The 20,072-nt window shown below is 35.0% G+C and overlaps 1 protein-coding gene across 1 annotated transcript in view; it reads left to right on the top strand.

Annotated features, from left to right (window-relative positions):
• Positions 1–20,072, top strand: part of LOC107730379 (lysosomal-trafficking regulator-like) — a 97,745-nt gene that overhangs the window by 66,400 nt on the left and 11,273 nt on the right. The window contains exons 24-42 of the mRNA XM_016541202.1: positions 1,085–1,315; positions 2,591–2,757; positions 2,842–2,994; positions 5,392–5,583; positions 5,796–5,989; positions 7,002–7,211; positions 8,580–8,756; positions 9,741–9,817; positions 9,901–10,089; positions 10,881–11,026; positions 12,222–12,315; positions 12,414–12,475; positions 12,567–12,622; positions 13,739–13,891; positions 14,023–14,267; positions 15,174–15,240; positions 16,406–16,562; positions 18,018–18,158; positions 19,223–19,474. Of these exons, the coding sequence (XP_016396688.1) occupies positions 1,085–1,315; positions 2,591–2,757; positions 2,842–2,994; positions 5,392–5,583; positions 5,796–5,989; positions 7,002–7,211; positions 8,580–8,756; positions 9,741–9,817; positions 9,901–10,089; positions 10,881–11,026; positions 12,222–12,315; positions 12,414–12,475; positions 12,567–12,622; positions 13,739–13,891; positions 14,023–14,267; positions 15,174–15,240; positions 16,406–16,562; positions 18,018–18,158; positions 19,223–19,474 (2,963 nt within the window). The remainder of the gene's footprint in view (positions 1–1,084; positions 1,316–2,590; positions 2,758–2,841; positions 2,995–5,391; positions 5,584–5,795; positions 5,990–7,001; positions 7,212–8,579; positions 8,757–9,740; positions 9,818–9,900; positions 10,090–10,880; positions 11,027–12,221; positions 12,316–12,413; positions 12,476–12,566; positions 12,623–13,738; positions 13,892–14,022; positions 14,268–15,173; positions 15,241–16,405; positions 16,563–18,017; positions 18,159–19,222; positions 19,475–20,072) is intronic.

The raw sequence follows: 20,072 nt of genomic DNA, 5'->3' as shown, positions 1-20,072 counted from the left end.
TATGTTGGGGCGTGTTAGAACGAGCCGTTTTAGGTAGGTGTGGTTAACTCTTAACTTTTATAAAGAATATCTCTTTGGATTTGAGACTTTAGTCTTTGCAACTTTACAGATCTTCTTTATGCACCAAGAGCTTGTAACACTCCAAAGAGAAAGGAAACATTGAAATCGCATCATATGACCCCTTTAAGTTTAAGTTGAAGTACTAAAATGACAAAATATAAAAATAAAAAACAAATAAATATATTTTGGAAAACAAAAACTAATAACAACAAAAACAAGCAAAATTATTAAACATTTCAAAATATTAGTAAATACTATAATGGTATATTAAGGATGCAAAAATAACATATTTATACTATATATTGTAGTCAAGTCACCTTTATATATTTACTATTTATATAGAGCTTTATGCTATACAGATTGTTTCAAAGCAACTTTACAGTGTTAAACAAGAAAATAGTGATTCAATGATACAAGCAAAATTAAATTCTGCTTTAAAGCAGCTCTAAAAAGACAATAGTAAACAGTTATTATTCATTTGAAATTATATATTATTAAAATGTGTATGTGTGCTTATTTAATTTGTATTTCAGTTGTGAAGACACATTTACCTTTTTTTTTTTTTTAGACTTCGTGTTACTGCAATAAATATTTTTAAGGATGCAAAAATAACATATTTATACTATATATTGTAGTCAAGTCACCTTTATATATTTACTATTTATATAGAGCTTTATGCTATACAGATTGTTTCAAAGCAACTTTACAGTGTTAAACAAGAAAATAGTGATTCAATGATACAAGCAAAATTAAATTCTGCTTTAAAGCAGCTCTAAAAAGACAATAGTAAACAGTTATTATTCATTTGAAATTATATATTATTAAAATGTGTATGTGTGCTTATTTAATTTGTATTTCAGTTGTGAAGACACATTTTCCTTTTTTTTTTTTTTAGACTTCGTGTTACTGCAATAAATATTTGTGAGGAAACGCATTCAAGAACCTTCTGCATGATGTCTACTGAATGAAACTTTACCCAGCAGCATCCTTATCAATAACAGCCAATATTGCTCTCTTCTCTCAGTCTGGATCTGGAGGATATGGAGAGCATCTCCCCGTTCAGGAAGCGCTGTATCATCCCTGTGCTGGGTCTGCTGGAGAACTCTCTGTACGAGAACTCACTCGTGCACAACGGCCTGTGTCTGCTGCTGCAGCTGCTCAACGCCTGCCCGAAGCTGGCTGACATCCTGCTGGACCACGGCTTGCTCTACGTGCTCTTCAACACGCTGTCCACCCTCAACGGCCTGGAGAACGGGTAATGCACCGTATTTGACGTCAGTAGCTACGTTTACATGGACACTTTTTGCTTCCATCGGAATGAATTCATTCTGATTGACAAATCCGAACGTAGTGTTTACATGAACGCTAAATAAAGTGATCGGGTTGATATGCGTGTTTATATGTCACAAGCTTCTGATCGGATTTAAAGGAATACTCCACTTCCAGAATAAAAATTTCCTGATAATTTACTCCCCCGTTACATTCAAGATGTTCATGTCTTTCTTTCTTCAGTCGCAAAGAAATTAAGTTTTTTGAGGAAAACATTCCAGGATTTTTCTTCATATGTGACCCTGGACCACAAAACAAAATCAATAATTTTGACCCATACAATTTTTTTTTGACTATTGCTACAAATATACCCCAGCGACTTAAGACTGGTTTTGTGCTCCAGGGTCACATATAATGGACTTCAATGGTGCTCAACGGATTGAAGGTTAAAAATGCAGTTTCAGTGCAGCTTCAAAGGGCTCTAAACGTTCCCAGCCGAGGAATAATAAGGGTCTTATCTAGCGAAACGATCCGTTATTTAAAAAAAAAAAAGTACAATTTATAAACTTTTTAACCTCAAATGCTCGTCTTGTCTAGCTCTGCGATGCGCATGCGTACTCTGTGCACTCCGGTTCGAAACAGTTAGGGTAGGTCGAAAAAATCCCATCTCATTTTTTCCTCCAACTTCAAAATCGTCCTACATCCCTGCAGAAATACAGTGTTTACATAGTGAACATGCAAAAAAGGTCAAATGCCCTATACAAAAAAAGGTAAAACAGCGATGTAGGACGATTATATATATGTAGGACCCTTATTCCTGGGATGGGAACATTTAGAGCCCTTTGAAGTTGCACTGAAACTGCATTTTTAACCTTCAATCCGTTGAGCACCATTGAAGTCCACTATATGGAGGGAAATATTGGAATGTTTTTCTCCAAAAACTTAATTTCTTTGCGATTGAAGAAAGAAAGACATTACGATCTTGGATGACATGGGGGTGAGTAAATTATCAGGAAATTTTTATTCTGGAAGTGGAGTAATCCTTTAATCTTTTGACATGCGCACACTGCATGAATATACAGAGTTTCCCGCTGTTGTCGCATATAGTAAAGCACACTTGGTATTTATCTACTTCGGGTCTAAATTGTGCTTCTAGTCCTATTACGATCGGATTAGTAGGGGCCATGTAAACGCAGCTAGTGTTGGGGAAACTACTTTGAAACTGTAGTTTTCCAGGCTACATGATGCTGTTGCTCTGTAGGATTCCTCCGAATGACTACAAGCTGGTGGTGTGTGACATTCAGCAGCTGCTGGTGGCCGTCACCATCCACTCCTGCAGCTCCTCGGGATCTCAGTACTTCCGCATCATTGAAGACCTGATCACCCTGTTGGGCTACATGCAGACCAGCAAAGTTCGGCGCACACAGGGTAAAGAAGACTAATACTTTTATACTACAATGATATGTGACGTGTCATTAAAATGAAAAAGGAAATTCTCTGTTGTCGCTTCAGAAATGGCCACAGCACTGCAGTTCCGCGTGATCCAGGCAGCCATCGATTTCATTAAGACCACGGCCAATCAGGACCCTCAGAAATCCAGCAGCTACGATCACGTGCCCACTTCACCGCATCACGCTCTACAGCAGAAACGCAAGAGTATCGCAGGTGAGCAGGTCTGGAGGTCAAAGGGGATGGTATTTGTCTTTTTATGTGATGGTTCAGGTTATTGAAATATCTTTAAAAGCATAGTTCACCCTAAAATGAAACTTTTGTCATCATTTACTCACCCTCATGTTGGTCTGTGTATCATTAATATACTATTACAGTTTTTATTGATATTTAGAATTAGCTTTTCTCTTTAGCTTTTCTATTTTTTTCCATTTTCATTTAAGGCTTAGTATTTTTGTTGTGCATTTGTCATTTTTATTAGCTCTATATGTATCTAGATAGTTTTTATTCATTTATATTTGATTTTTATTTTTGTATTATTTTAATTGAGAAATGTTTCTTTGTAAACTAGCTGAAATTCATTTAAAAAAGATTTTTTTTCAAACTTTTTTTTCAAAAGTATTTTTATATATTTTATTACACTTTTTATTATTTTTATTATTATAGTTTTATTACATTTTATGCTATATTTTTGTTTTAAATTATGTATGTGTGTTTTGATGGTTAACCAGTTTTGACCCAAAAGTGATCTGTGGCTTTACACATGAAAGTATTATTATTATTATTAATAATTTATTTGTTTGTTTTTTTGTGTGTGTGTGTTTTTACATCTATTAGTTAGATTTGTCTCAAATTACTTCTGTAAAACACATTTGTGACCCTGGACCACAAAATAAGGGTACATTTTTCGAAATTGAGATTTATACAGCATCTGAAAGCTGAATAAATAAGCTTTCCATTGATGTATGGTTTGTTAGGATAGGACAATATTTGGCCGAGATACAACTATTTGAAAATCTGGAATCTGAGGGTGCAAAAAAATCTAAATATTGAGAAAATCACCTTTAAAGTTGTCCAAATGAAGTTCTTAGCAATTCTTATTACTAATCAAAAATTAAGTTTTAATATATTTACAGTAGGACATTTACAAAATATCTTCATGGAACATGATCTTTACTTAATATCCTAATGATTTTTGGCATAAAAGAAAAATCGATAATTTTGACCCATACAATGTATTTTTGTCTATTGCTACAAATATACCCCAGCGACTTAAGACTGCTTTTGTGGTCCAGGGTCACATTTAGCCTCTTTCCCGTATCTTTTAGGACTGATTTTTGTTGGTAAATTTGAATATGCACACACAAAGAGACTATAAACAGACAAAAGATAGGTATATCTGTATACATTTGTTATGTGTTTCATCTCCATTCATCTTGTCTTAACCATCAGCCCTGGATGTTACACTTCACCGTTCATGTGTTTCTGTTGTATTATCACCTCCCCTCACACTCCCAAGGTTCAATGGGGCTGAAAGACTCCATAATTCCCCGTATTCCCCGGCAGCACTACTGTTCGTACGGACTGATTCCTCTGCCCTCCCCGTTCAGCTTCCTGTCCCAGGATTCCCCCCTCCCCTCCCCTACCGGAGCAAACTCCTACATGTTCCCCTCAGACGCAGGTAGCCTTCGACCCTATCCGCAAAAAACAGGCGACAACATCCTGGCTTTCTCAGGGATGTTGAGCGTGTGCAGTGAAGTGATTAAAGCGTGTCTGCTGCTCATCCGCCCAGTGTCCTGGACTACTGGTGCCTGTGTGTGTTATCCTCAATTACCCAGAATAAATCAACTCAGAGTTGCACCAGGACTCGAAGACTTTCCCTGCAACTCCGTCTGTTGATTTATCATTCGCACTCTCTCTCATTTACACCTGCCTTTAACATCCATCTTTTTTCAAAAAGAAATTAATACTTTGATTCAGCAAAGACGCATTCAATTAATCAAAAGTGACAGTAAAGACATTTATAATGTTACAAAAGATTTCTATTTCAAATAAATGATGCTCTTTTGAACTTTCGATTCATCAAAGAAACCTGAGAAAAAAAATGTATCCACGGAAATATTGGGCAGCACAACAGATTTCAACATTGATAATAATCAGAAATGTTTCTTGAGCAGCAAATCAGCATCTTAGAATGATTTCTGAAGATCATGTGGCACTGAAGACTGCAGTAATGATGCTGAAAATTCAGCTTTGATCACAGAAATAAATTACAGTTTAACATCTATTCTCATAGAAAACAGCTATTTTAAAATGTAATATTTTACAATTTTACTGTATTTTTGCGCAAATATTTGCAGCCTTGATGAGCAGAAGAGACTTCTTTCAAAAACATCTTTCAAAAAATTGTACTAGGATGCATGTTGGATTTCAGGTGTAAATGACAACCTGCCTAGGCTAACCACTTAATCATCACTTAAGGCGGATGTTAATATCTGCATCTGTCTGTCTGTCTGTCTCTTGATCCCTATGTGTTTGTGTGATTTCTGATCCTCTGCTCTTTACGAACAGTTCCTTTAGTTCAGTAAGCATGTTGTTGTGTGTTTTTATCAGGTCGGAGGCGGTTCACGGTGGCCCAGTCAGACTCGCTGCTGACGCGAATGCGCTCGGTGGCCAGCGATGAACTTAACCAGATGATGCAGCGCAGGATGAGTCAAGAAAACCCCATCAGAGCCAGCGAGACGGAGCTGGTCCAGAGACTGCAGAGACTCGTGGTTCTGGCTGTTAACAGACTCATCTATCAAGGTACAGAAGACAGACATCAAATCTGTGATAATATCTGCTCATAAACATTATCATCGGCTTTGTGCAGCCATTACAAAACACTTCAATGCAATTTACATGCTTCTGAAAGTATAGGCAGTCTAGCATGGTACTTTTTCTTAGTGATAACAAGAGACAGTCCATGTAGACTGAATGCATTTGTTCCATGCTTACTATTTGTCTGTATTCTCCAGACATTAGCCAGGATTTCTTTGACTTCCTGAACTTTCCCGAGTCTCCTGATCACTCGAAGTCCATGCCGTTACCTGGCGAGCAAACGACCGATGAGAACGGCTCCACGCCATCCACCCCGATCCCACCGGGCAACATGAAGAGCTTCCGCAAAGATATTCTCAAACTAATGATGGAGGGCATAAAGATAGGCTTGGTGAGTCGCTTACAGTAGACATCAGCATTAAAATTCAAGTGACCCTTTTTTTGTTTGTTACTGGTTTTATTTGTTTGATTCAATGCACATTATTCCAGAGACATCAAAAATTTGAAGTGTCCAAAATTATCTTTGAATTGTCTTCATTTTGAGGTTTTCTCAGCAAATATTGTTATATTTGATTATTTATGATTAATTTGATTAATTAGTGCATTGTGTATTTTATTAAATTATGTTTTTAAATTGTCAATTTAAATATATTGGCATCCCTAATATTAATAAACAGCAATATTTGCATGTATAAATAAAAAAAAAAAAAACTAAATTACTAAAAAGGCCATGAAAGATTTTCGTAAACATTCAAATGTGAATAATGGGGATTTCAAAGTGTTTCATGACAATGAATCAAACTTCCCAACTATCCCAGAAAACGCTAATAAAACATATTAAACATCTTAATGCTCTTGTACCTGTAAATCTTGAGACAAGAAAAGATTGTGAAACTAGTCTATTAAAGTGTTATTTTAGTATAATTGGTATTCTATTATAGTTTTGTTCATATTTTGAATAAAAAAAAAATTATCTTCTCTTTTCATTTTAATTTAGTTAAAGTTTTAGTAATTTTGTTGTGTTTTTGTCATTTTTATATATATGTATTTTTATGTAGTTTTTTTATTTGTCTATAGTTTTTATTGTTTTAGTTTTTAGTTTGTTATTTTAGTTCTTCAACTTCATTCAAAAGAAAAAGAGAAATATTGTCTTGACAAATAGCAGAAATAAAATAACTTAAAGTTTTTTTTTTTTTTATATATATTTTATTTTTCTTATGGTTTTTGTTTAAATTTATTACTGTAGCCCTTGTCTATTGAAATGCATTCCCTTTGTGATACCTAATGGGCAAATAAAAATGCACAACACTTGAGCATGTGATAAATGTGTAGTTATATGTTAACGTTATGTCTCTCTCGATGCTTCAGTGTCACATGTTTTTTGTGATGGTTCATCTCCTCAGGGCAGCACCGGTCGTGGTGGTGCTCCTCGCCAGCAGTGGAAGCGAATCCTCTGGTCCTGTCGCGACACGTTCAGGGTTCAGATCGGCCGCATGCTGGTGCACACGCTCAGCCCCGCAGTTCCTCTGGAGGACAGGAAGGAGGCGCTAGAGTTTGTCCACGAGCAGAGCTACTCCGAGATCCTCAGAGAAAGCCTGAGTCCCGGCCTCGAGGTGAGGACGCTGCCGTCTGACAAGCTGATATGTTGACAGAAATGGCTTTTTGTTTTTACATGCCAACCAGAGACGGTGTGACATTTTGCTTTGGTTATTTGCTGACAGTTATCAGATTTGTGTATCCAATCAAAGCACAGCTCACATGCACACTTCCTCTGTTGGGAGGAAGACAGTGACATTTCACTACGCTGCTGCTGACATACAGTAAATAACCCACAGAAACATCTTCATGATACTGTTTCCATAGCAGCAGTGCTGTCCTCTCCAGCGCTGCTTTCTCCATTATACTGTAGACTGGCACTGAAAAGACCATTAACCCTCAGAGACCCAGCGTAGCAGAATTGCGGCGTTTGCATAAAGCAATTAACTAACACCTCATTTTGACTAAATGTGGGTAAAAACTACACAAAACAGTAGCTGACACTCTGAAGTTTGTCAGAACAAAAGTTTTGGTGGGGAAAAAATGTGATATTAATGGCCACAGCTTGCTGAAGGGATGAATGAACTAACACAAAATGGACAAAATAGTCACACAGAACACTTTTGGATCAAGTATTTGACACAAATTTGAGACCATTTTCTAAGCATTGCAGAAATGTTTGCAAGGGGTCTATTCAATGAATGGTACAAAAATCAGTTCTTTTTTTTAAGGTCTTTTTTGGGCTGTCATTATTTTCTCAGTGATATAATACTGTATTTGGTTCATGAAAATGAATCCAACTTTCCAACTAACCATTTTTGCTATTGAAGGTTAAATCAGAAACTCTTAAAACAAGTCTTTTTTTTTTATTGGTTAAAGAAATGAACAATTACACATCTCAAGACACAACTTAATTTAAACTTCTAATTATTACATAATTTAGAAGTAATGTACAACATGAAGACTGAAAAAACAGCAAGATTAATACATGTATATTTTAATTACGGGATGTTAAAATTACTTGCGTTTAAATATGCTTTATATACATATTTATTAAAATATTTAAATGGTCAAATAGTGACATTTCTTTTAATTACTGTATCCTTACTGGATGAAAAATAATTTTTTACAAATACATTTCAATGCAAACTTGCAGTACTGTATCAAAATAGTGGTGAAACTTTGCAACCATAAATGCCTATTGTTGCAATCAATGCAAATTTGAATGAAAGCAATATTGGGCTTGCTTTATTGAATAAAGCAAAATCGGGTTTGTAAATGTGTTTTAGAAATGAATTTATGTTGTTGGTCAGTATGTTTTTTTTAATGGCCAGTTCTGATATCTACAGTGGAGGGCGACCAATAGCAGAGATGCTTATATATTATAAATACCACTAATTCTAATTCCTCAAAATCCTTCCTGTTGGTGTGGTTTTTGTTATTAGCACGGGCCCAAGCTGGCTCTGTATCTGTACGAGCTGTTACACGATCACAAAGACGCCCTGAGCAAAGAAGAACAGGCGGCTGCCAACACCTTCATGACAGCGCTGAAACTCTGCGGCCACCGCTGCATCCCACCCAGCGCTCCCGCCAAACCAGACCTCCTCAAAGCCATCAAAGAGGTGCGCATGGCCAGACACACTCCATTAGGTTATATGCTGTGTTGTTTAAACAAGCTCAAACAGTGTAGGGAGAACGTGTGCTTGGTTCACAGGGAATGCATGAACTTCAATGCAATGTACTTGCGATTTTATATGCTATTCAAAGTTTTAACATGAACAGTCTTATGACATATCATAACATGAACTTAATGTGATTCATATTTTTCAGTCATTCATAAATGGAACATGCATTTAAAAAATCTTTGCATAGTTTATTATTAACTGTTTGCATCTATTTGGTTTTATTTAAATAATCATTTTTTCAAAATGTGTTTTTTCATATTGCTTAGAATCAGCATAAATCTGTTCATTGTGAAAACAATTAAATATATTCAGTTAAAAAGCATGAGCATGGTTAAAATATCTGTGGAACATTTGATAATAAATATATAAACTTGGTTATTGTGTATTTAAAACACATTCAGTTTATTAGTACCATTACAGAAATCTGACCTGCTTCATTTATATATGACTGACAAATATGCATCACATTAAATTGATTAATTTATGTTAAATCTGTGTAATCCAAACGGATGGAAATTTTATATGCAATTTAAATACATACATTTTAAATTTAGGCCTAAATGTAAATGTAAATATTTGCAAAACTAGAGCATATGCGTAGTAATTCATATATTCATTTGTTAGTCTTTTACTTTTATTTGCTGAGATTGATTGCACTGGTTTCTCGAGTAATAAAGGTCATATTCTGCACTTTTGTAGCATTTTAGTTTCCCCCTGAGGTCTGCGTATAATAATAGTCCAGGTTTGCATGAGCCCTTTTTGTTTTTTTTTTTGTTTTTTTTTTGCAGTTTACAGTATACCTGTATTGTGAATGCTAGTAATATGACTACTTTTAAATAGTCTGTAGTTCAAAACTGCTCAGCTGAAGTGTTTGCATTTTATTAATGTTCAACTGAAGCCGTTTTACTATTCCTTATTAAGGAGCAACTGAAATACGAGTCAGAGGCAAGAACCAGCAAAGGAGCCTGGGAAAAGAAGCTGGCCAACACGCAGAGGAGGTGAGCGCTCTGAGAGAAACACAACATCTCAAAATAACACGCTTCTTAGGCGTGTTTCTAAGCTCTTCCGTCCTCTATTTCAGCTTGTTGCAGAGGCTGGATGGGAAGTCGAAGGACATCTCGAAGATTGCTGCTGACGTCACCCAGAACGTGTCTCTCAGGCAGGGCATGGAGCGGAAGAAGGTCATGCAGCACATCAGAGGCCTTTACAAGACCGACCTGAGCGCCAGCCGCCACTGGCAGGAGCTCGTGCAGCAGCTCACTCACGACCGGTCAGCATCGCTCACTGGAGCGATACAGCTAAAATTAGTGGTGCAACGGATCACAAAACCCATGGTTCGGATCATACTACAGATTTTGAGTCACAGATCGGATCATTTTTTTGGAGTTTGAAAAGTTTGCTTTTCATTTATTTCTAAAAGCTTACTTTAAGTACTTCTATACCCCAGCAGAAACTACTAGCTTAAGTCAGTAATAAAACAAGAACAGTTACACAAATTACAAGCATAGATGAATACAGCATAAAGTTAGTAACAGTAATATTCAGGTGCAGAAATGTAATAATTAAGTGTAAAACAACACAATAATGCTCACTGCATACGTTAAATACCGATTAATCTCTGTTAATGCTGTGGTGTTGTTTGATTAGCAGAGAGAAGCAGGTGTTTATAGGCTGCTGTCTCTTTAAGACCAAATTCGCGGACCTAATACTGACAAACATCCGGTTTCTTTCTCAGCTGTTTACGTTCACTTAAGACATAACTGTGTTTACCAGAATACTTGCCAAAACAGGTATTGTAACATAACTTTGTGTGTATGTATCTGTTGACGCGCTGTCTGAATCGCGCCTCTCTCTCTGCATGTGCGCAGCGGCTGAGCGCAGAGGCACACAAATCCGATTTGACTTCTCTTTCACATGTATGGTCTGAAATTGCTTGAATGTGTAAATTGGCGAAACAAAACATCATCTACGATCCGTTACACCCCTAACTAAAATAGTTCGATCATGTCATCATTTACTCATCCTAATCACCATGTGATGTTGTTTTTCCCCATGGAACAGGGCGGTGTGGTATGATCAGTCATCTTACCCCACTTCCTGGCAGCTGGATCCCACCGAGGGGCCCAACCGAGAGCGGAGACGCCTGCAGCGCTGCTACCTGACCATCCCTAACAAATATCTGCTGAAAGACCGACGCAAACTAGACGGTGAGCTTCAAGCACTCTGACTGGAGAAAGCACTTCAAACATCTACTCAACACTTTCTGTTTTCTAGATTATCTACAATGCATTTTCATGGTGCAGTTTATTTACTCAAAGCATAAACAAATCTTTCAAGAACATGGCATTTTTCATCCCAAGAGAAGTATGTAAATACGTATATAAGTAAATGGAAGTAAATATTAGTAAAAGGAAGTCAGTTACTAAGTAAATAAATACAATTGAGTAAATAAATAAAAAAAGTAAAAAAAACTACATTTAATAAGTAATTAAGTAAAAGGAACAAGTATATAGGTAAATAAAATAAAAAATAAATTCATAAATTAATAAGTAAATAAAATTACTAAGTAAATAAATAAATTACTAAGTAAATAATAAGTAGATTAATTAGTAAACAAACAAATGAAAAAGTAAATAAATGAAGTAAACAAATAAATAAAATTTTACTTTTTTACATTTCGGGATGTGATCTAGATGTGCTTTCTAGATGATCAAACGAGTATAACACTGACACAAAAGTACCAAAACCTGTAATACAATCGATATAATTTATGATGATTTCTAAAATGTAAACGGAAAAAGACTTTTTGTGACAAAGGTCAGAACTCCTGTTATGATGTAGATTTTGAGGTGCACTCTTGTCATAAATTAATCTATTACTGTTCCTACATAATTTGTAACAAATAACAGTGGTAAAATATCCATTTAGGAGTCTTAGACCTTTCCATTTGTCATGATTAGATTAGGATTTATTTGTAATGTAGTGAAGTAAACTTGGGCATGCCACTGAGGGGACGGTGACAGTTAAGAGTAGTGTGATGTAACGATTCACTCAACTCACGATTCGATTCGATCCCTCAGACATGCATTCATATAAACTCCTACACCTAATTGAATTGCGATTTGTTAAGCATCTCAACCAATTTGAATTGTCACATATTTGAATCGATTTTCAACCGGCTCGCGGTTAATCGTTACATCCCTAGTTAAGAGATAATCAGAATAGTATATAAATATGTTAATCGTGCAGTAACTTGGTGTTGCCATCTGATACCATCACCATGATACCACCGCTGTACTGCCTGTACAGGAAGTGGTTGCTGGAATGATGGAACTTAGAAACTCATCCACTTTTGATGCTGTTGATGTTATTGGTCTCATGCATGTGGTTTGTCCGTCACAGATGCCATCAAGGCTCCTCTGGCCTTCCTTTTTGAGGACAAAACTCACTCCTCTTCATCCATAGTGAAGGACAAAGCCACCAGTGAGCCCATCAGGTACTGATACTGCACAGCTAGTAACTAGTCTGTTTCGGAGTCACATTGCAGAATTTCAAATAATTTTAAAACCCGAATTTTTTTTTTTTTCCCTTTAGGTTTACAAGAAAGTGCGTAAGTGTGGCGCCCTCTAGAGAGACGGCAGGAGAGCTGTTGCTGGGTAAGACTCGTCCACCCTCCATAACATCCATCTTGTGTTGGCTGTTAATTGTCTTCACTGAACGCTAAAATCTTGTTTTATGGGTCGGCAGGAAAATCTGGGATGTACTTTGTGGAGGATAATGTTGCAGAGACACTTGATAACCAAGTAAGTTATTTTGCTAAACGTTAGGAATATACGGTTCTATGTAATAGTAAAAATGTATCGTTCATTTATCTTGAACAATCTGAGCTTTACGTTTTTGTCCATAAAGTTTTAGACAAAAAGAAAAAATACATGTAAAATATTTAATTCTCTGAATTATTCAAAAATATGCTTTACCACCTTATGATTATTATTATTATTATGTAATCCAGTGTTATCTTAGTATCATTGATAAACCATTATTGTTTTTGTTAATATTTTGAAGTAGATTTAATTTGTATATTTTATGCTTTCATTTTAGTTTTAGTCATTTTGTTGTGTGTTTTTGGAATTTGTATTATTATTCATTGTTTTAATGTCTACGTAGTTTTAGTTTATTTAGTTTATTTTAGTACTTCAACTGAAACTAAACAAAAATTAGAAATGTAACTTAAAATAAGTGGCAACATAATACAAGTTATCCCGTATTACCCGTTTTTGTTAATGGGTAATGGACTCCTTTTTAATGGTTAAATAAAATTTTATTAATCAAAAAGCATGTCTAATTAATTAAAATCATGAAACTTAAACAATTTAACATCAATTTATTAAAAGTTTAACAAATATTACATGTTTAGGGCCCTGTGAAATGTTTTATTTTTTCCAACCTTATGTTTTATTGTTACCAAATTCTGTTTTAGCATGTCTAATTATTTGAAAGCATAAAAAGCATAGCCTTATGATTTTTTGCTCAAAAATTCTGTGTTGTGTATTTAAATTTTTTAAGGCAAAAAAACATTCATTTAATGCTGTGCGTGATACAGAGAGCGCGACCATAACGTAGAGACCGAAATGACATGCCGTCGTGTAAATAAGATAAATAACGTAAGGCTATTTAGTTTGTTTAATAAAAGAACAAGGTATAGATATGTTCTATAGGAAAGGTAATTTTAAATGACTTCTGTTGTGATCTGGCGCTATAGAGAAAATCTAATTAAATAAAATGAACTTGACCTTCAAGGGGGATGGGGGGTGCCGTTGGGGGAGCAGGGGAAACACTGGAGTTTGGTCATACTGCCCCTAATAGATATGATGAGGCATTTGTGTGTTTTAGAGGTTGATAATGTGTTTTCTCACCAGAGTCCTCATGGAGAGACGGAACCGGCCTCCTTCTCCTGGACGTATGAGGAGATAAAGGAGGTTCACAAGCGCTGGTGGCAGCTCAGAGACAATGCTATGGAGATCTTCCTCACCAACGGCAGGACGCTGCTGCTCGCGTTTGATACCACCAAGGTAACAACATCGCTGTCAAACACATGAGCGTTAGCTGCTGAATGATTTATTAAATGCAATTCAGTAAATTCCAATGTCAGTTCTGCCCAACTCTAACTTCCTGTTGATCCACTCTCTGGTCTCCGTCTCAGTTCCGTGACAACGTCTACCACAACATTCTAAGCTCAGAGCTGCCCAACCTGCTGGAGTACGGGAACATCTCTGCCCTCACGCACCTGTGGAGCTCAGGACAGATAACTAACTTCGAGTACCTCACCCACCTCAACAAGCACGCGGGCCGCTCCTTCAACGACCTCATGCAGTATCCCGTCTTCCCCTTCATCCTGCGAGACTATACCAGTGAGACGCTGGACCTGCAGGACACCTCCATTTACAGGCCAGAACCAAAATTATTACTTTATTTGTGTGGTGTTTCTCGGTAATGATAGCCTGATATATACCTGATGTTTATTAGTTCCATTCTTTTTTTCATTATAAATATTTAATATTCAAATAATATAAAATATTATAAAAAACTGATACATATAATATTTTAGATTTTGTTTTATTTTTTCACCACATATAAATATTTAATAGAATTGTCAAATCAGAATTGTTATTAGATAATTAAATTAATTATTGAATTAGATACTATACATTTATATATAAATGATATATAGGTGTATATACAGATATAGAAATAGATATATTAAATAGCCTACGAGTTGGGAGGATAAAAAACTTTCTCTCGCAATTATATCATTGGGTAATTATACTGTATATAAATTGCGGCCATCAGGGAGCCGCTACTAATATGCAGGACATTGAAACCGCTTTCGAATGCGCGCTCTCAATTTACTTTCACTTTCATTTTTGAGATTCGCAATCACACGGACTCTGTCAATGGTAGGTACTGCCGCTACCACACATTTTACAAGATTAGATGTTTGTCATTGGTGCTCAGTATCTGCAAATCATTTGCCATTTTCCTATCAGTCATCTCTCCTTACTCTGTACGCGTTAAACTGGAAAAATTAATCGCCTGCATTAACGCGCTAATTTTGACACCACTAATATATACATAAAATAAGTTATAACATAAAATATTATTTTTTTAAATTTGTAATATTTATAATTATATGTTGAAAAGTAGTAGTTGATCAGAATGGAATTTACATACTTCCATTTGTACTATTTTATTGCAATATAGATATATTAGTATTGCCGTCAGAAAATGGAAATATATGCAAATTAACAAAGTGGCACTCCATTTTGCTTTCTGTTTGTCTTTTTGATGTAACAGGAACCTCAGCAAACCCATCGCGGTGCAGTCTAAAGAGAAGGAAGACCGTTATGTGGACAATTACAGGGTACAGCAGCACTGCAGGCTCTAATTCCTGTTTACACCAGCGCATGTTAACCAATCACACTGTGGCTCTGTTCCAAAACCTGCTGAGCTGCCTACGTAGGCAGCATTTTTAGGCATCATAGGCACATTTCCAGCACAAAGGCTGTTCCAAACAGTAGGTGGCAACACTATGTTGCCTTCTAAGATATTTTCTTCTGGCCAAACTCTGACGTAGCTTCACAAGTGTCCTTTGCAGAAAAGGCAATCACAGAAATTCATTCCTACAGCCACATTATTGTAAATAATAATATACATTATAATTTATAATATATATAATATTATTTAATTATGATGTATATGTTATTATTTATTATGATTTATAATATATTATTTATAATATTAATAAATACATTATTAAATAATATGAGTTTTACAATTTTTATGCTTGTGGGAGTATCATTTATTTTTCTGTATTATAATCAGTTCTGAATCAAGTGTCCCATGCGTTTATAAGACATTTATAAGACACCATTTCAGTTAGTATTAGGGATGCACCGATATCATTTTTTTCAGATCCGATCCGATATAGAAAATTCTGAGTATCAGCCGATTCCGATCCGATCCGATACCAGTGTCGTTTTTTTTTTTTTTTTTAAATCAATGTTGATTTTCTATACTTCTGTGTGTTGACCTGATCATCACTGTTTTGTGTGTTAAACACAATCTACTAAATATAGACAACTTCATTTTAAAGAAATATGTAATCATAATCTGTGACAAAAATGCTATTATAAACTAGGTTAGTGGATTATTCAGCAGCAAAAGATATTCTAGAAAAACCATGAGTGCACAATAATTTTATAAAATCTAAACATTTAGTGAAATAACATTATTTATAAAAGTGAATAAGTGTAGGACTAAATCTTGTAAAATGTTACACATTGCTCTTTGTATTGTTGTAAAATACATTCATTAAAAACAAGTAAATATATTTATATATACTATAAAATTAAGTATTATAATACGAAAGGCTCAATACAGAGCAGCTCAAAGCGCTTTCATTCTACACATGCATAACACTCTTTGATTATTGGTATTCATAATGCATTGCATTACTGCTTTATGAGCTTCCATGTTTAATGTCATTAGGTGTGTGTAAGTGTAAGTAACATTGATTTCCTCCACAGTACCTGGAGGAGGAGTATAAGAAAGGCAAGAGAGAGGACGACCCCATGCCCCCCGTCCAGCCCTATCACTACGGCTCTCACTACTCCAACAGCGGCACCGTCCTGCACTTCCTCGTCCGGCTGCCTCCCTTCACCAAGATGTTTCTGGCCTATCAAGGTCAGTTTGAATTTGAAAAAAAGCTTTCAAGATTGTTCAGCCTTTAGACCAAATTCACTCCAAGCAGATTCAAACACAAGGAATGATATTTAACCCTATAAAGCCTGCTGTGTCACGTTTGATACACACATTTTAAGACCTATAAATGATACACACATTCAAACTTTGCTGTTAATCCGGTGAAACTCAATCTACTCCATGCCTTCTGTCATCTGATTGATAGTTTAGAGTTTTTATTTTATACTTTTATTGTGATTGTACAAGCGTCCAGCTCATGCTTCACGTGTCTTTCTGCTGTCAAAATCAAAAGTAAACGTAAAAATAACTAGTAATATTTCAAGATAAACACTTACTGGACTGAAGCAACTTAGCTTTACTTGATTATACATATATCTTTTCTTTTTTTTTTAGAAAAATCATGCTGAATTGTGATTATCAAATGTGAGTGTCAAATATGATCATCAGGCATTTGAAGAACATTTATTTGTTCATCTCTCAATCATCATTGGATTGCATTGTATTATATATTTGGATCATTTAAATATCATCTTACTAAGACATATTATTGGAGATATAGAGTGACCACTGATATTTAGATCATTTTATGCAAGTATCTGCTATAAAGATCTCATAACAAGATTACCATTACAAGTTTCAGAATTTCATCACTTTTTGTTCATATAAATATCAGCATCTGCACCAAATTGCACATTTTTGTTCAGTTTGAGCCCCAGCATAAAACTTTGAATTAAAGTTTTTTTCTTCTTCTTCATATTCTCGCTATATCATACTATATAAGCCATAAAAGATCAAATATGATGCTCCACAATAACAAATATGCAACTTTTTAGATTTGAATTGTATTTTGTCTATAAAATGTCCGTTTAAAAAAGATGCAGACTATTATTTCTTATGTCAGGGTTTACAGGGTTAATAAATAGCAATATTGATATTTTTGATTATTTTGGTACCTTATTACATACTTTTATCATTTTGAATGTATCTTAATTTGTTTGCAAAACCAAGAAAACAGAAGCTCTGCAACATGAAATCAAATATTTAAAATCGAATGCAGCCGCGCCTTAATAAAGACTGAATGCATGATGTGTTGTCTGTTCATAACTCTGTATGACAGGCTTACACAGCTGCAGCTCATTGAGTTTATTCAGCATCATAATTAGGATTCTGCATCGCTACTTTAATATTTAACAGCACCTGTGTTTCCTGCGTGTGCAGCGAGGTCTTCAAACATGCCAGTGCGATGCTTTTAAAGGCTGTCATTGAAAAGAGCCTTTCTGAAGTCTCACGCTACATGCATTAGCCTCAGAAAGATGATCAGGCCTTTCATCCAGCCTCTTTATTCGTCTTTCCTTCTTTCTCAGTCTATTTTTAGTTCGGTTGGTTTATCCATATCAGGTTACACAAGAAACTAATGAAAGGTTTTGTGTCTCGCAGACCAAAGCTTTGATATTCCTGACCGAACGTTCCACTCCATGAACACCACGTGGCGTCTGTCATCATACGAGTCCATGACGGATGTCAAAGAGCTCATCCCAGAGTTCTTCTACCTGCCCGAGTTTCTGGTCAACAGAGAAGGTGGCGCTCTTGTACTACTGGTTTTCTTGACCTCTTCTTCTAGCATCCAACCTTTCATGATTCCAAATTCCAATTTATTTTTTTCTGGGCTCTGTTTTAATGGTTAAATTAAATTTTAATGATCAAAAAGCATGCCTATTTAGTTAAAATCTCGAATCTTACACAATTTAACAATTTATTAAAGGTTTAACAATAATGACATTTCCAGGGCCATATGAAATCCATTTTATTTTTTCATTTATTTGTTTAATTTTTCCAAGTTCCATTTAAATTTTTCTGGATTCCATTTTGATGGTTAATTTAATTTCGTAATTAAAAAGCATGCTTACACAAAAAGCAAACTTACACAATTTGACAACAATTTAGTAAAAGTTTTGCAATTTAGTACAAAAAAATTCTAGATTTTTATAGTTAAGAAGAATTTATAATCAAATGAATTCCACTAAAATTAACTAAAGTTAATAATTTCTTAAAATTTTTGATCGGTGCCTATGAAATGTTTGGTTTTTATTGGAAATAGCGTATTGTCTGTTTTAATTTTTCTGGATTCACAATTTAATATGAATTTATTATTAAAAAATGGTGGTAATAAAATGAAAGCGTAAAACATTATCATTAACAAAATAAGTGCTGCACAACAGAGTTTTACTCTTAAAATTAAAGCATGGAAGAAAAATGATATTCCTTAAATTATTTTAATCGCTTTATTATTTTTATTACTTTAAGAAGTATATGCTACTGTACAAAACAAATATATTTCTGTCATAATTTCTTCAAGTTAAACTGAACTTTTATCTTGACGAGTTGTTGTAAAGGCCTTTAAGCTTCTGCGTGTATTTGATGTGAAGATAGTTTTTATCAAATGAAATTATGAAATGCTGTTGAGTCTTAGTAAACAAAAACACCTGTGTCAAAATTCAAAAAAGAGAAATAACCTTTAAGTAACCTAGATCTTCAAGATGTAAGCAATGAATAATCATGTAAAAACATTAGAATTGAATTATTTGAACGCATCTTCCCTCTTCTAATGTTAGCGTGGTATTTCCCACTTTCCCCTCTGGCAGGTTTTGACTTTGGCGTGCGGCAGAACAGCGAGCGGGTGAACCACGTGAATCTGCCGCCGTGGGCCAGGAATGACCCGCGACTCTTCATCCTCATTCACAGACAGGCTCTGGAATCAGATCAAGTCTCGCAGACACTCTGCCAGTGGATTGACCTGGTGTTTGGACTCAAGCAAAAGGGCAAAGCTGCAGTCCAGGCCATCAATGTCTTTCATCCTGCAGTACGATTCCTTATTATGTACAGCTATAGAACACTTAACGCTGATATTTTCCATTTTTTGATAGTTGGATCAAAGCCTTTCAAAAACATGCCCAGGTCATATTTCATCCCAAAGTCAAAAAAATTTAAGAAAATATAAGAAATTATATTTTGCTTAAGGGAAATTATGCTTATTTTACAAACTAAATTTTAAATTACATATATTACCGTTCAAAAGGTTTAAGGTAGGTACGATTTTTTTGTTGTTGTTTTTGAAAGAAACCTCTTATGCTCATAAAGGCTGCATTTATTTGATCAAAAATACAGTAAAAACAGTAATATTGTGAAATATTTTACAATTTAAAATAGCTGTTTTCTATGTGGATATATGTTAAAATGTAATTTATTGCTGTGATGCGCAGCTGAATTTTCAGCATCATTACTCCAGTCTTCAGTGTCACATGATCTTCAGAAATCATTTTAATATGCTGATTTGCTGCTCAAGAAACATTTCTGATTATTATCAATGTTGAATATTTCTGAGGAAACTGTGATGCATTTTATTTTTCAGGATTCACAGAAGAATAGAACGTTCAGAATAACAGCATTTATTTGAAATAGAAATCTTTTGTAACATTATAAATGTCTTCACTG

This window comes from Sinocyclocheilus rhinocerous, unplaced genomic scaffold (genome assembly GCF_001515625.1).
Source record: "Sinocyclocheilus rhinocerous isolate Xijiao unplaced genomic scaffold, SAMN03320098_v1.1 scaffold2653, whole genome shotgun sequence".
NCBI classification, from domain to species: Eukaryota; Metazoa; Chordata; class Actinopteri; order Cypriniformes; family Cyprinidae; genus Sinocyclocheilus; species Sinocyclocheilus rhinocerous.
This window is presented reverse-complemented; position numbering and strand designations above follow the sequence as displayed.